General features: G+C 40.4%; 1 protein-coding gene across 2 annotated transcripts; it reads right to left on the reverse strand.

Annotated features, from left to right (window-relative positions):
* Window positions 1–1,115: 1,115 nt before the first annotated feature.
* Window positions 1,116–10,790, reverse strand: c18h2orf42 (chromosome 18 C2orf42 homolog). Of its 2 annotated transcripts, XM_051938875.1 has the most exons (9): window positions 10,654–10,790; window positions 9,268–10,381; window positions 8,141–8,260; window positions 7,886–7,996; window positions 6,875–6,979; window positions 5,361–5,468; window positions 3,867–3,967; window positions 1,711–1,873; window positions 1,116–1,628 (listed from the first exon to the last, which is right to left on the reverse strand). In XM_051938875.1, exons 2-9 carry the CDS (start codon window positions 10,343–10,345, stop codon window positions 1,390–1,392), a joined length of 2,025 nt encoding a protein of 674 aa, XP_051794835.1. In that variant the 5' UTR covers window positions 10,346–10,381; window positions 10,654–10,790; the 3' UTR covers window positions 1,116–1,389. The 2 variants fall into 2 exon arrangements, with proteins under 2 accessions (XP_051794835.1, XP_051794836.1); XM_051938876.1 differs by lacking the exon at window positions 7,886–7,996.
* Between the last annotated feature and the right edge of the window lie 1,380 nt (window positions 10,791–12,170).

The raw sequence follows: 12,170 nt of genomic DNA on the forward strand, positions 1-12,170 counted from the left end.
AGGAGGACAGTAGTGATGAAAGTTCGGCTCTTTTCAGAGAACTTTTGGCACAGCTTCCAAAGAAAAGCCGGATCTTTCGGCTCCCAAACGGCTCCTAATTTATTACCTCCGCCAGGAGGTTATGTAATCATCGGAGTTTGTTTGTCTGTTTGTCTGTCTGTCTGTTTGTCTGTTAACAGCATAACTCAAAACGTCATGGACGGATTTTCATCAAATTTTTACAGAATGTCCGGAAGAGCAAAAGCAACAATCGATTAGATTTTGGAGGTGATCCCGATCACTGTCTGGATCCAGGATTTTTTTGAAGGACTCTGTACAATTGAGAGAGGGCCATCTCCCTCTCTGTCCTGGAACTGTGGCCGCATGAAGGCTGCACAATTGTACATTTTATGTTTTCAAACAAATTTCTTCTTTAAAATGACTTGAGACGTGATAAATATGAAAGCAAATGATGTTTGAGCTGACTTGGTTTGAAGGAATTCCATGGACAGCATATTTGACCAAACTGCATTTAAGCTCAGGACCAGCATTTGAAGCACAGAAAAATCATGAAGGCTGCATTAACGTGAACTTCATGTTGACACACACATTTCTTCTTCAGAATGACTTGAAATGTGATAAATATGAAGGGAAATGATGTTTAAGGTGTTCTGGTTTGAAGGAATTGCATTTACAGCATATTTGACCAAACTGTGCATTTAAGATCAGGACCAGCATTTGAAGAGCAGAAAAATCATGAAGGCTGCATTAACGTGAAGTTCATGTTTACACACAAATTTCTTCTTCAGAATGACTTGAAATGTGATCTTCATGAAGGCAAATGATGTGGGGAAAGCCTGCATCCCCAGTGTCATTAGATCTCACATCGATCCGACTAATAGCTGTTGAGATATTTCAGTTCAGATCAAAGAGGCTAAAAATGTCCCGTCCAAACATTTGCACCTTTTTCTTTGGCAGAGACATTTTAACTATTAAATATGTTTTATTTTCCTACTGTTTTACACAGCAAAACTAACAGGATAATAGTATTTATCTTGTAAATAATTTAGTTTTGTGGTGTTTTTAAACATTTTCACTGATTGCATGATCCACATTAGGAAAAAAAGGGGTTGAGATAATTTAATAATAGATTTTTATTTCCAAAAAATATATATACTTCCTTTTGATTTTAATGCTGAGACTTAAAAATACTCAGCATTAAGATGAGAGCTCAGTTACAGACTAGACTGTTCAACAATATACTGTGTGAGTCACGTGGCAATTGATCATACATAAATTGCATAATATTAATAACAGTAATAACACATGGATATATGGCACATAATTTGTATGTGAGGTTGGTTATTGCAGATTTTAACACTGTGTAACAAGGAAGAGAATGGAGGGCCTTCAGACAACTACCTGGAGAATCTCCATAGCGTTGCTGAGTTTGGGTTGGACACAGTCTGACTTGTTGCGACCTCCTTTCTCCGCCGTGCTCATTTTGTCGTAGAACTCAGGCTGACCGCTCTGCTGGTGGCCAAACTCAAAGCTGATCCTGAGCTCTCCCATCTGGCAGCGGGGGAGAACGTCGGGGATCCACTCGATCACAAACGGAGTGGCCTCCTTCTGCTCTTCTGTGCCCGGTCCTGGCAGAGATACAGTGTAAAACACGGCTGCACGTGCCGGCATTGTGGTAACATTGCAGCTTTCAAAATAAAGCTCACATACCAACTTTAAGGAAAGTGCGGAGCTCCATGGGTCGTATCGCCTGCGGTCGATCTGTCCTGAATCCCTCCGGTAATTCTGGCTCAGGCAGCGGCTCAGGACAGCGGAAACGTGAGTAAGAACCATCTACGTTTTTCACAAAACTTTGAGTGACCTCCAGCGGCAACTGGTGGACAAACATTGAGATGAAAAGTGCACATTCAGGTGTATCTCTGCACATTTAACCGTTAGTTTCTAATTATTACAACAGGCTAAACTGGCCCTTCATGATGGTAATAATGTATGATTGTGTGGAGCAGCTGAACAGTGCCAAATGATCTATTCTATTATTAAGCCAGTCCACAAAGCCAGTTCAGCAGCACAATAAAAAAACTTACGCCTCTTTAAATGGTCTAAATACTTACACAACCATTTATTTTACATTTTATATTTTGAATTAATTGACATTACTTTAAAGAAAATCTTCTTTTACTTTGACAAGAAAGTAGCCTAGCCGCGCTAGACCCAGCTCTTAAGACACAAGGGTCTAGGAATGCTCGACAGGGAGGGAGGCGGGCTAAAAGGTTGTCTTTCAAATCACTCTGCAGCAATTGGGTAGGTATACAACCAATCACTGCAACGAATAGGCTGACGTAGTTCCTAGAGCGCCAGATTGTGGCTAAGTCCCATTAGCTTCCCAACCAGCAGAGCCAACTGGTATATTAAGGATTTGGCATATCCCGTCGGCATAAGTCCAAATACGTCTTTCTTCTCAATGAAACACTTCAGTGCTGTCCTTTGTTTATCTTTCAAGTTGAATTTTAGCTTCAAATCTTTAAGGGCTGTGGCCAAAGCCGAGTCGAAAGATAACTGTTTATTGTGCGCCGGTTGTTTCTGTCAGAATCGTCGCGCCTCTGTCGTCACTTAGTTACGCCCGCCTTCTGACTCTACACTTCATGGTGATTCGTCCGGCCAGTTTTAGGAGAATCCAGCCTCGAGGCTTAACGAGGGTAACTAGACCCACCCTGGCAGAGAATTAAATTCGTTGCCGTGGGTTGTCTAGCGCGGCTAGGCTAACAAGAAAGAGTATTTTCTGTTAAACTTACCAAGCCTCAACGTTGAAAAACAATAAGGGAGAAAATCTTCCAAGGGGAGTGACTAGAATGCTGCCGTGCATTCTCCAAAAATTACCACACAGCAGCATCGACGCTTGTCTCAAACAAAAACTGAAGGTAACTAGACAAGCCCTCAGTAGATGGCAGAACCACGCCCATGCATGATGCTCTGTATCAATTTTGATCATCCTACCTATATCCCTTCCTATACAAATGATGCAATATGCAGGAAATGTGCTAAGTGACCCCTGTAACCTTGACCTTGATCTGCTGACCTCTAACTCTACAACTGAGCAGGGGACCTTAGACCGATCTTCAGTGCCAAGTTTGATCATCCTGACTTCAGTACTTGCAGTGATATCTGACCGGACATACACACATACATACTTACCCAACCAGCCAGCCAGATACCGAAGCGAATGCAGTAACCCCGCTGACGTACACGTCAGGCGTGGTTAATAACCTTCACAAAGGGAGGATTTGTTGCAGGACTGTTGTATTTAAATGCATTTATTTTAGCTTTGCGCATCTAATCAACTGGCAGAGTGTATGTATAGTATAATTTAATCTATGTACAGCTTCTTGAACCAAATGATGAATGTTATTATAGTGCCATGCTTGCCATTGTAATGGTAGGATAATAAAAAATAATGATACAAGAATACAAAGATTTATACACAGTGTTTTTATCAGTCTTTCTTTAAATCTTGTTGACTTTTTGTATTGTTTTGGTGCACTTAATGAAGCACTTTGTAATTTGGAAAAATGCTTTCTAAATAAAGACCATTATTGTTGTTGCTAAAGCATATCTGACAACCTTGATGGAGATCTGATGGTATGAGATCTGAATAACGCTGAGCTCTGTCCTTTACTGTCTTCTCTCAGGCCTCATATGAGCAAAGCAGAGTGGCCTGAGAGGTGAAACATTTAAACACACCTAAATGTAAGCTAAAAAAATCAAAAATCAAACAAGAACTATGACTAAATCTTTTACAATCTGAAACGTTAGCGGAACGTCCTGCCCATTCATCAGCAGAAATGACCTCTTTAGCAGTGAGAGTTTACCTCGGTAGTGTCAAAGATGCGTTTGACCTGCATCAGGTTGGTGATGTGCCAGGTGTACTTGGAGAAGGAGCCCAGAGGAAGTCCGTCATTTCTCACAAATGCTGACAAGGTACAGAAACAGAGATATTTGGTCACATATTTGTAGTTAGTTTAGCCAGAGGTACTCAGAACCTTTACAGTGTAGCTGTTTATAGCAAAAGCAAACAAGTAATATCTTTAAAACACACTTCAAAGATTAAAAATAGACAAATCTGACTAATGTACGATTATATGCGACATTACTAGACTGCAGTTTAGCCCAGTGGTTCCCAACTTAAGGCGTTGGGCTCCTCTAATTGGCCGCAATACTCGTCTGTCCAGCCATCATACTGCTCAGAAAGGAGATGAGTTCTGTGTCCCAGGGATGAACGTCTTTTGGTGAAAAATGAGCATACCAACCAAAGAACAAAAGCAAACGATCTTGTGAAGATGTGTCATTATCCACGGTGAAACAAGTCCTGTACCGACATGGGCTGCTTCACAAGGAAGAAGCCATTACTTCAAAAGCAACACAAAAATGTCAGATTATGGTTTGCAAATGCACACAGTGACAAAGTCCTTAATTTTTGGAGACATGTTCTGTGGGCTGATGAAACTAAAATTAAACTGTTTGGCCATAATGACCATTGTTAGATCAGGAGGAAAAAGGGAGAAGCTTGCTAGCCTGAGTACGCCATCCCAGCTGTGAAGCACGGGGGTGGCAGTATCATGTTGTAGGGGTGTTCTCCTGCAGGAGGGACTGGTGCACTTCACAAAATAGATGGCATCATGAGGAAGGAACATTATGTTGAAATACTGAAGCAACACCTCAAGACATCAGCCAGGAAAACAAAGCTTGCACTCAAATGGGTCTTCCAAATGTACAGAGACCCTAAATACTGATAAATTAGCTACAAAGTGGCTTTAGGACAACATAATGTCAATGTTTTGGAGTTGCCTTCACAAATTTGTGGCAGAGCTGAAAAAGTGTGAGCAAGGTGGCCTACAAATCTGACTCAGTTACACCAGTTCTGTCAGAAGGAATTGGCCAAAATTGAAGCAAACTACTGTGAGAAGCTTGTGGAAGGACACCAAAAACATTTGACAGTTTAAAGGCAATGCTACCAAATACTAAGGAAATGTAAGTAAACTTCTGATTTCTCTAAAAAAAAATTCTCTCTCATTATTCTGGCATTTAGCAAATATAAATAATTTTGGTAATCCTGACTGACCTAAAACAGGAAAGGTTTCGTCTGATTTAACGTCAGAGATCATGTTGTTTACTGTTGCACCTCACACTAACTTGTGTGATGAGGCTGATCCAGCCTTGCAAAGTAAAGCCCTGTGGTTCCTTAACAACAACAAAGTGCACTTTTTATCTTGTAAATTTATGATCTCAGTTAATTTTCAGATTTCAGATGTTCACAAATGTCTACATAATTAAAGTAAACTAAACACGGCTTAGTGATTTCCCACCTGTTGTGAAGTTGGGCAGCCTCCTCTTCTTTGATCCAAGCGACAGACGCTGCTGCAGAGCATTAAAGAACTCCTGGGGAATGTGATAAACCAGAGGCTGCGGTTTCCCTGATGGAAAAAAACAAACAACTTTTTACTGTGTGCAATGAGAAATGAAAGAGAGACAACCTGCAGAAATAAACAGGCAGAGATATGATATGTACTGTAAGCAAGCCCTAACACTACTCAACTTGGGGCTTTCAGTATTAAGGTTTTTATGAAAAGTGTGTTCATTTGAACTTAAAGTTTTCATTGAAAGTTAATAACACATTTAATAATGTCTTACAGATCAATATTTAGCAGTTACAGTCAGACATTTCTCTCATGAATTGATAAATAGCGTAGTTCTGCAGCTCAACTCAAAAGCGTGTTATGTCACCACCATGTGGTCATATGATTCAGGCACTGGAAGTTTAACAGGTCAATGAAACGTCAGTATTGATGGTTAAGACTTATAAAATTCATTCAGATTTATTAATGACAATAACTTGCTGAAAAATGCAGGGTTTTTCTTAAATAAATGAATTGTTGGCACCTCTAAAAGAGCACCAAAATAACAACTGAGGATAAAAAATATTTTTTTTGCCTAATTAGTGTTAACTGGGCTTTCATTTCCTCAAGCATAATAAAAATCATTTTTGCATTTCAAATGGTCAGATACAACAGAATTATTTCAATGAATTATCAACTCATTCATAGTCAGCTACCAAAGGTCCATTCTGAGCCTCATTAAAGGGGAACTTCGGTTTTTTTCAACCTGGGGTCTGTTTTCATATGTAATTTCATACATGTGAGTGATGGAGAAATGAATTTTCAACATAGCTCCAGTATTTAGTCAGGCAGGCAGCTTAGCACCTCAGCTAGCAGCTCAGCTAGAGAAACGTATGGGGCAACTTGCCCCCCTGCGTCAAAGTCCGCCCTAACGTGCTTTTTTCCCCACACTGACCGGCTCAGATAGTCTCAATGAGTGTCCCACAACATACTAGAGATGAAAAGTGAACGAAAACCTCCACATTACTTGGCGATCGCTCTCTGTTGTGGTCTGTATCCAAATCTCAGGACGCTAGAAAGCAAATCTCATTGTGAACTGTGAACATTACAGCTTACATAGCTGCACATGTGCACAGTTTTCCTGTGTAAACATATGAGACACAATAAATGTCCAGATTTCTGGGACTCTCAAAGTAATATCTTGTTCACAACCTGCTCATCTGTCATTGGCCTATCTGACTTTATTTTAACAATACAGTGGTGTCCACCAGCATCAGTAGTCACTGTGGGGAGCACAAAGTTATTAAAAGCGATATAAGGCCAATCCTCCTTATATACCTTGTTTGTACAAAAAAAACTTAATTTGTAACTACATGACGTCCAACAGATGTAATACAAGTTTAAAACTGAATAGAAAGAAAATATTAAAGCACCTTAAATTTGTACCCAAGTACAGTACTTTAGTATATGTACTTCAACTTTACCATCAAACTGGTAGTGCATTGTCTGGTGGATCCTCTCTGTGACACCGGCCAGCCACTCATGGAAGCCCATCGTCACGGTTCGCTCATCCACCACCTGAGTGCTCCCTGAGAAACAGACACACGGATTAGAAGATCAAACCCAGACATTCAGTCCTTAAGTCGTCCTGACAGATTTACCCCTCTGAAAATGACTGACGAGTTTAAAAGGCCTGTTTGCAAAAAAAAAAAAAAAATACACCATTTATCAGAACCAGAAACTTATAAAACAAAAGACTTGTTAGATTTTTTATTTTCTGACAGGCCTTAAATTAATCGTGTCCTGTGGTGTTCTATCTGGAAACAGCCAAATTTAAGCATAAAGTCACTAAAATACCCGATTACCCAAAAAACAGTCAGTTTGCACTGAACAGATTCTGTAACAAAGAAAGATTTTTGCGCTCCTTCACATAATCAAAAAGCCATGAGTAGCGCAGCTGTAACCAGCAGTGATGTGATGAAAATTTATTTTTTAGCTAAACTTCAGTTTGTGTTTATACTAAGCAGATTGAATGTCATCATTTCTGGCATCTGGGAAAATGTTATACATGTTGATGAGGCTTTTTTTTTTTTTTGTCAAAGAAATCCAGCTTTCCTTCTACTTTTCTTCATAGATTTTATGAATTATAACTGTGTCGTGCTGCACAAAATACACTTTTCATTTCTCTCTCCTGCTGCAAGACTTTATGTTGCAGTGACAAATCAGCTCACAGTAAGTAAATAAGTAAAAAGGGACAGGAGCAGAAACTCCCCAGACACTGCTTGGGGTTCAGAGGGAAATGGTTTGTCAGCCACAAATTAAATGTTAAAATATGCTAGAGTTTGACCCTGCCCTCTTCTGGATTAGCGCAGGATTAGACAGAAGAATGACAAAGACAGAGGCAGATGTTTATGACAATGTGAGGCTCTTTAACAGACAGAAAGATGGAAAAGTAGGCAGAGGGGAAGGCTGAGAGAACAGGCAGGAGGCAGCACCTGGAGCCTTCAGCCCACTAGCACCAGGGTGGTTCCTCTGAGCAGCTTTCCTCAGGCAGGAGGCCGACACTCCCTCCTTCACCAGTCCAGAGGGAGAGGCCACTGAGGGGGCTTCATAGACAGGAAATGACAGAAAGACAGGTTGGGACAGATAAGACAGGAGGAGAAGGAAGGACAAAGGAAGATTCAGACCAACATTAATGAGCGATAAATGCTTCTTGCTAAATCTTTCTGGAAGTAATACGAAGCAATCACCAGAGACAGAGTCCTCCAGGCGGAGAGTCTTGGCTTTGTGATAAGAGTTGACGGGTTCGGTCTGCTGTGAAGGCTTCTCACCAGGACTTATTATTCTACAGGTAGCATTCTGCTGCACACCTGAGAGGAAAACACAGAGACAGAGAGAGAGAGAGAGAGAGAGAGAGAGAGAGAGAGAGAGAGAGAGAGAGAGAGAGAGAGAGAGAGAGAGAGAGAGAGAGAGAGCTAGGAATGGGTTGTGTTGAACTGAAGCTACACATAGAGACTGGAAACAAGAGGAAGCAGTTGTTGAAAAATAAAGGACAAAAAAGGGTACACATATCGAAAAAAAAGTAGCTTTTTAATTTTTAAAAAATATTAAACATTAAAATTATTATTTTTGTTTTTATCAAAATTTTTATTCATTCTCTTTTTCAGAAAGCTTCATGGAGAAAAAAAATATTTAGTTATGTTTTCTTTGGCTTTAATCACTTGTTCTTATTCTTATTTTTGCCTTTATTCAATGTAATATATACACCGTATATTAAGCATTTTGTTTGTTTTATAATTTTGTTATTTACATATGTAAATATGTAATTTGCTTGCTTGATGTACATATTTTCATTATTTTATTCATTTTTTTCATAATTTTTCAAAGACGGTTTTATTCCTTCATTCATCCAGTTTTTTAGGTGATGATAATCTACCGAAAATGAATTTCTTTTGTCACTTCTATACATAGACTGTTTGATTTTATTTTAGCATTATATTTATATTTATTCCTGTCAATAATATAATACATATTTTGTTCAAACATTTCTATACATTTTTACATTTTTAACTATTAAGTTTAACATTTTTGTTTCCCATACATTTATTTTTTCTTAAATATTTCTTTATTTATAATATGCATTATCCAACTTGTTTAGGCTTTAAATGAAAAATTAAATAACTCATATTAAGGGAGACATCTAAAACTCACTTTTTGAAGGAAACTGTGATGCAAGAGGAGAGTCAATACTTTCTTTATCAATAACATTTGTTTTTAAAAATATGCTGCAATATCATACTTTACTATATATTTATACTGGGTTGGGCCCTTTATAATAGCTTGCAATAGTCATAAAAAACAGCTGTGGTTTTTGTACCTCTGGAGGTGTAGTTGATGAAAGCTGCAAACTCTGAAGCCAGTTTCTCATCACTTGCAAAGGCACACACACAGGCGTAGAAGTGAAGGCAGGGCTGGGATGTGACTGAGCTGGGAGGAGGGTGAGAGTTGACCGGTCCACCTGCCCCATCAGCACCAGGTTTGTTTCTTCTCATGCTACTCTGGCAGGCACAGTGAAAAACACTTCTGTCAGTCTTTAAGGGGTCTGACAGTCCCCCTGCACCCACGGTGAGATGCAGCAGGCCCAGAGGATGGTGGGAGTCCGTGTGGCACTTCACAACCAGGGTGTCTTTGGAGACACGCTGCACCAGGGGCCCGGGAGACTCCGTGGCCAGCCTCCACAGCTCCTCTCTGGCTTGAATGGAGGCCTGCAAGCCCTCTAGGGTGGAGCTCTTTAAAGTCAGCGGCGTCGCACGGTTCCGACACTCAATGGCTTGCTTGATGTGGATGCAGAGGCTGTCGGAGGACTGTTTGGCCGCCACCGACTCTGATTCACCCTGATTTGACCTCTGACCCTGCCTGCAAGAGGGCAAAAAGCAGCGCCCCAGGTTGATGCGGGTGAGCAGGGTGGCCCCATCCCCAGTAGCTATTGCAGTATCAGTGGGAACAAGCTCAACGAAGCCCCACTGTGTCGCTGTAGCTCCTCTTCCTCTGTGACAGACGGAAAACACCTGAGCTCCTCCACCTGAGCCACCACCCAGGACCTCCCCTCCTCCCTCAGGCTCCTTCCCCGACCTCTCCTCACTGTCAATGATCACCTGAGCCACCTCCACCACACACTTCTTGCTGCTTCGACCTGCTGCTGTGGCATTTCTCAGGGACACCCCACAGGCTTTGTTCTTGCAGCTGAGGCCACGGGTGCCATTGTAGATGCCACACTGAGGGCATTTGCGAATGCCCCGCAGGGTGGCCCTGCCCAGGTTGGACAGAAAGGCAGGAGTTGTAGACTTTCTGCTGTCTCGCTGTTTTGCTGCCAGGTTGGCCTGACTGGTTGAAGTCTGTGGAGCGGAGGATGAGACGATGCTCGATGAGGAGGAGACTGTAACTTCGGTTTCCATTTTGGGATTTTAGTTGAACACAGAGAAGATTCAAGCCTGGAGAAAGAAAGAAAAGAAAATATACATATCTACAGGGATTTCAGGACAATTTGTTTGCATATTATCAGCCAAACATTCTATTGCATTGTTGCTATTTACATAATTAAACTTTAACTAAAATGGCACTGCCTTACAAATCTTACAACAGTTTCAGTGTTTCTAACTACGTCTTTTATCTGTTTCAGTGATACATCACCTCGCTGTAAACATACTAACTGTCTCACACACGGGCTTTCTGTGTGTGTTTCCAAAGCAAATGTTCAAACTACCTCTAATCCGCCTCTGTTGGTCAAATCCAGCTCCGCTCTGGCCTCCAAAACCCTCTCGGCCGTCGCCATTCCTCCTTACATCCCGACAACCGCATTGCGCCTGTAACGACACTCCCCATTGGCCAGAGGCGATCACGTGAGGAAAAGTGGGGCGGTCTCTCAGGAGCGTTGAATCATGGGAGTTGTGGTTAATTGAAACACGTACGTTTTCTCCTCAATGTTGGCCCTTATAAACATTAAAACACTATAAATCTGTCAAGTATTTATAAAACACATTTTTCGTAGTAATCTGTGTTTATTTAGGGCTGTTAGCCAGCTTTTTAAAAATAGTTAAGTGGTGTAACAGCTATTATTAGCAAATGTTAGCATGCTAACTAAGCTGACAACTGTTACTAACCAGGTTAATGCGCTAAACTGTCGCAGATTGGCTTCTGCAAGGTTAATGACTTATTTACTGCTAAAATAAAACACATTCAATTTAAATGTAGGTTCGTGCTTCAAAGTATGAGTATGAGTATGAGGCTCTTGTAGTTAACTGCATTTAATTACCCACCTTTTAGAAATAATGAAATGGTGTAACAGTTATAATTGTCAACATGCTAATTGAAGCCACTTTAGATTACATGTACCCTGTTTCAATCGTCTCATAGCACCTAAAAATGTTGGCTTCATTGCTGAATGAGCACAGTGGTCACAGTCACTGTACTAACAGCTTAGAATAATGATGCTCACCAAAACTGTAGTTGAGTTTTCCCCTCCACTAGTTGATAACGAGCTGAAGTTTGTTGCTACCAGCTGTTTAGAACTATTCACTCTGAGTTTATTAAATGGTTGATGAGACAGCAGTATCCATATGTGTGTATTCAAACAGAGAGAACAGCAGTTACTTTATTAAATTATGATTAGAAATAAAGAGGGCATGGAGCTCTGATCAGTCTGGACCATAGACTGTATATAAAGAGTATGTACAGTATATTATTTGCTCTTTATATACAGTCTATGGTCTGGGCCAGGATCTGACAGCCAGGTTTAGTCTTTTACTGCATTATTATGTATTATACAGCACTTAGTGTATTTCTAATCTTGTGTGACTGACAAATATTGTGTGTGTACTGTGGCTGTGTGGGTGTGTTGTTTCCTGAATAAAGCACTGATGAACATTTTTTGATAAGTGACCTTTGTCTGAATGACAGAATCCACCACTAATAAAGCCAGCAGTGCTCCATATCACATGTCTGAAAAAGACTTTAAATAAACTCTTACACCAGCTAAATCTGCTCAACTTTAGCATGTTGGCTGTTAGCAACACCATGAACTATTTATTCATACACTTGTGCTGTGTGTGTGTGTGTGTGTGTGTGTGTGTGTGTATTGTAGTCCGCACACCAATTCACTTTTTTTGAAACAATATATACATTTATAGAGCAATTTTATTTCTGAACAAGGTTTTAGTTAAATTTTGAGAAATTTATTTTTAGACCTGTGATTTTTTTTGTGTTTTCATCCTCAAAAAAACA

Source organism: Acanthochromis polyacanthus, chromosome 18, assembly GCF_021347895.1.
Source record: "Acanthochromis polyacanthus isolate Apoly-LR-REF ecotype Palm Island chromosome 18, KAUST_Apoly_ChrSc, whole genome shotgun sequence".
NCBI classification, from domain to species: Eukaryota; Metazoa; Chordata; class Actinopteri; family Pomacentridae; genus Acanthochromis; species Acanthochromis polyacanthus.

Coding starts and splice junctions, on each gene's coding strand:
- c18h2orf42 (XM_051938875.1), bottom strand. CDS start 10,345: ATGGAAACCGAAGTTACAGTCTCCTCCTCATCGAGCATCGTCTCATCC. Junction 5,469..6,874: donor AATGCACTACCAGTTTGATG/GTAAAGTTGAAG, acceptor TTTTTCCATCAG/GGAAACCGCAGCCTCTGGTT. Junction 3,968..5,360: donor GCTGCCCAACTTCACAACAG/GTGGGAAATCAC, acceptor GTACCTTGTCAG/CATTTGTGAGAAATGACGGA.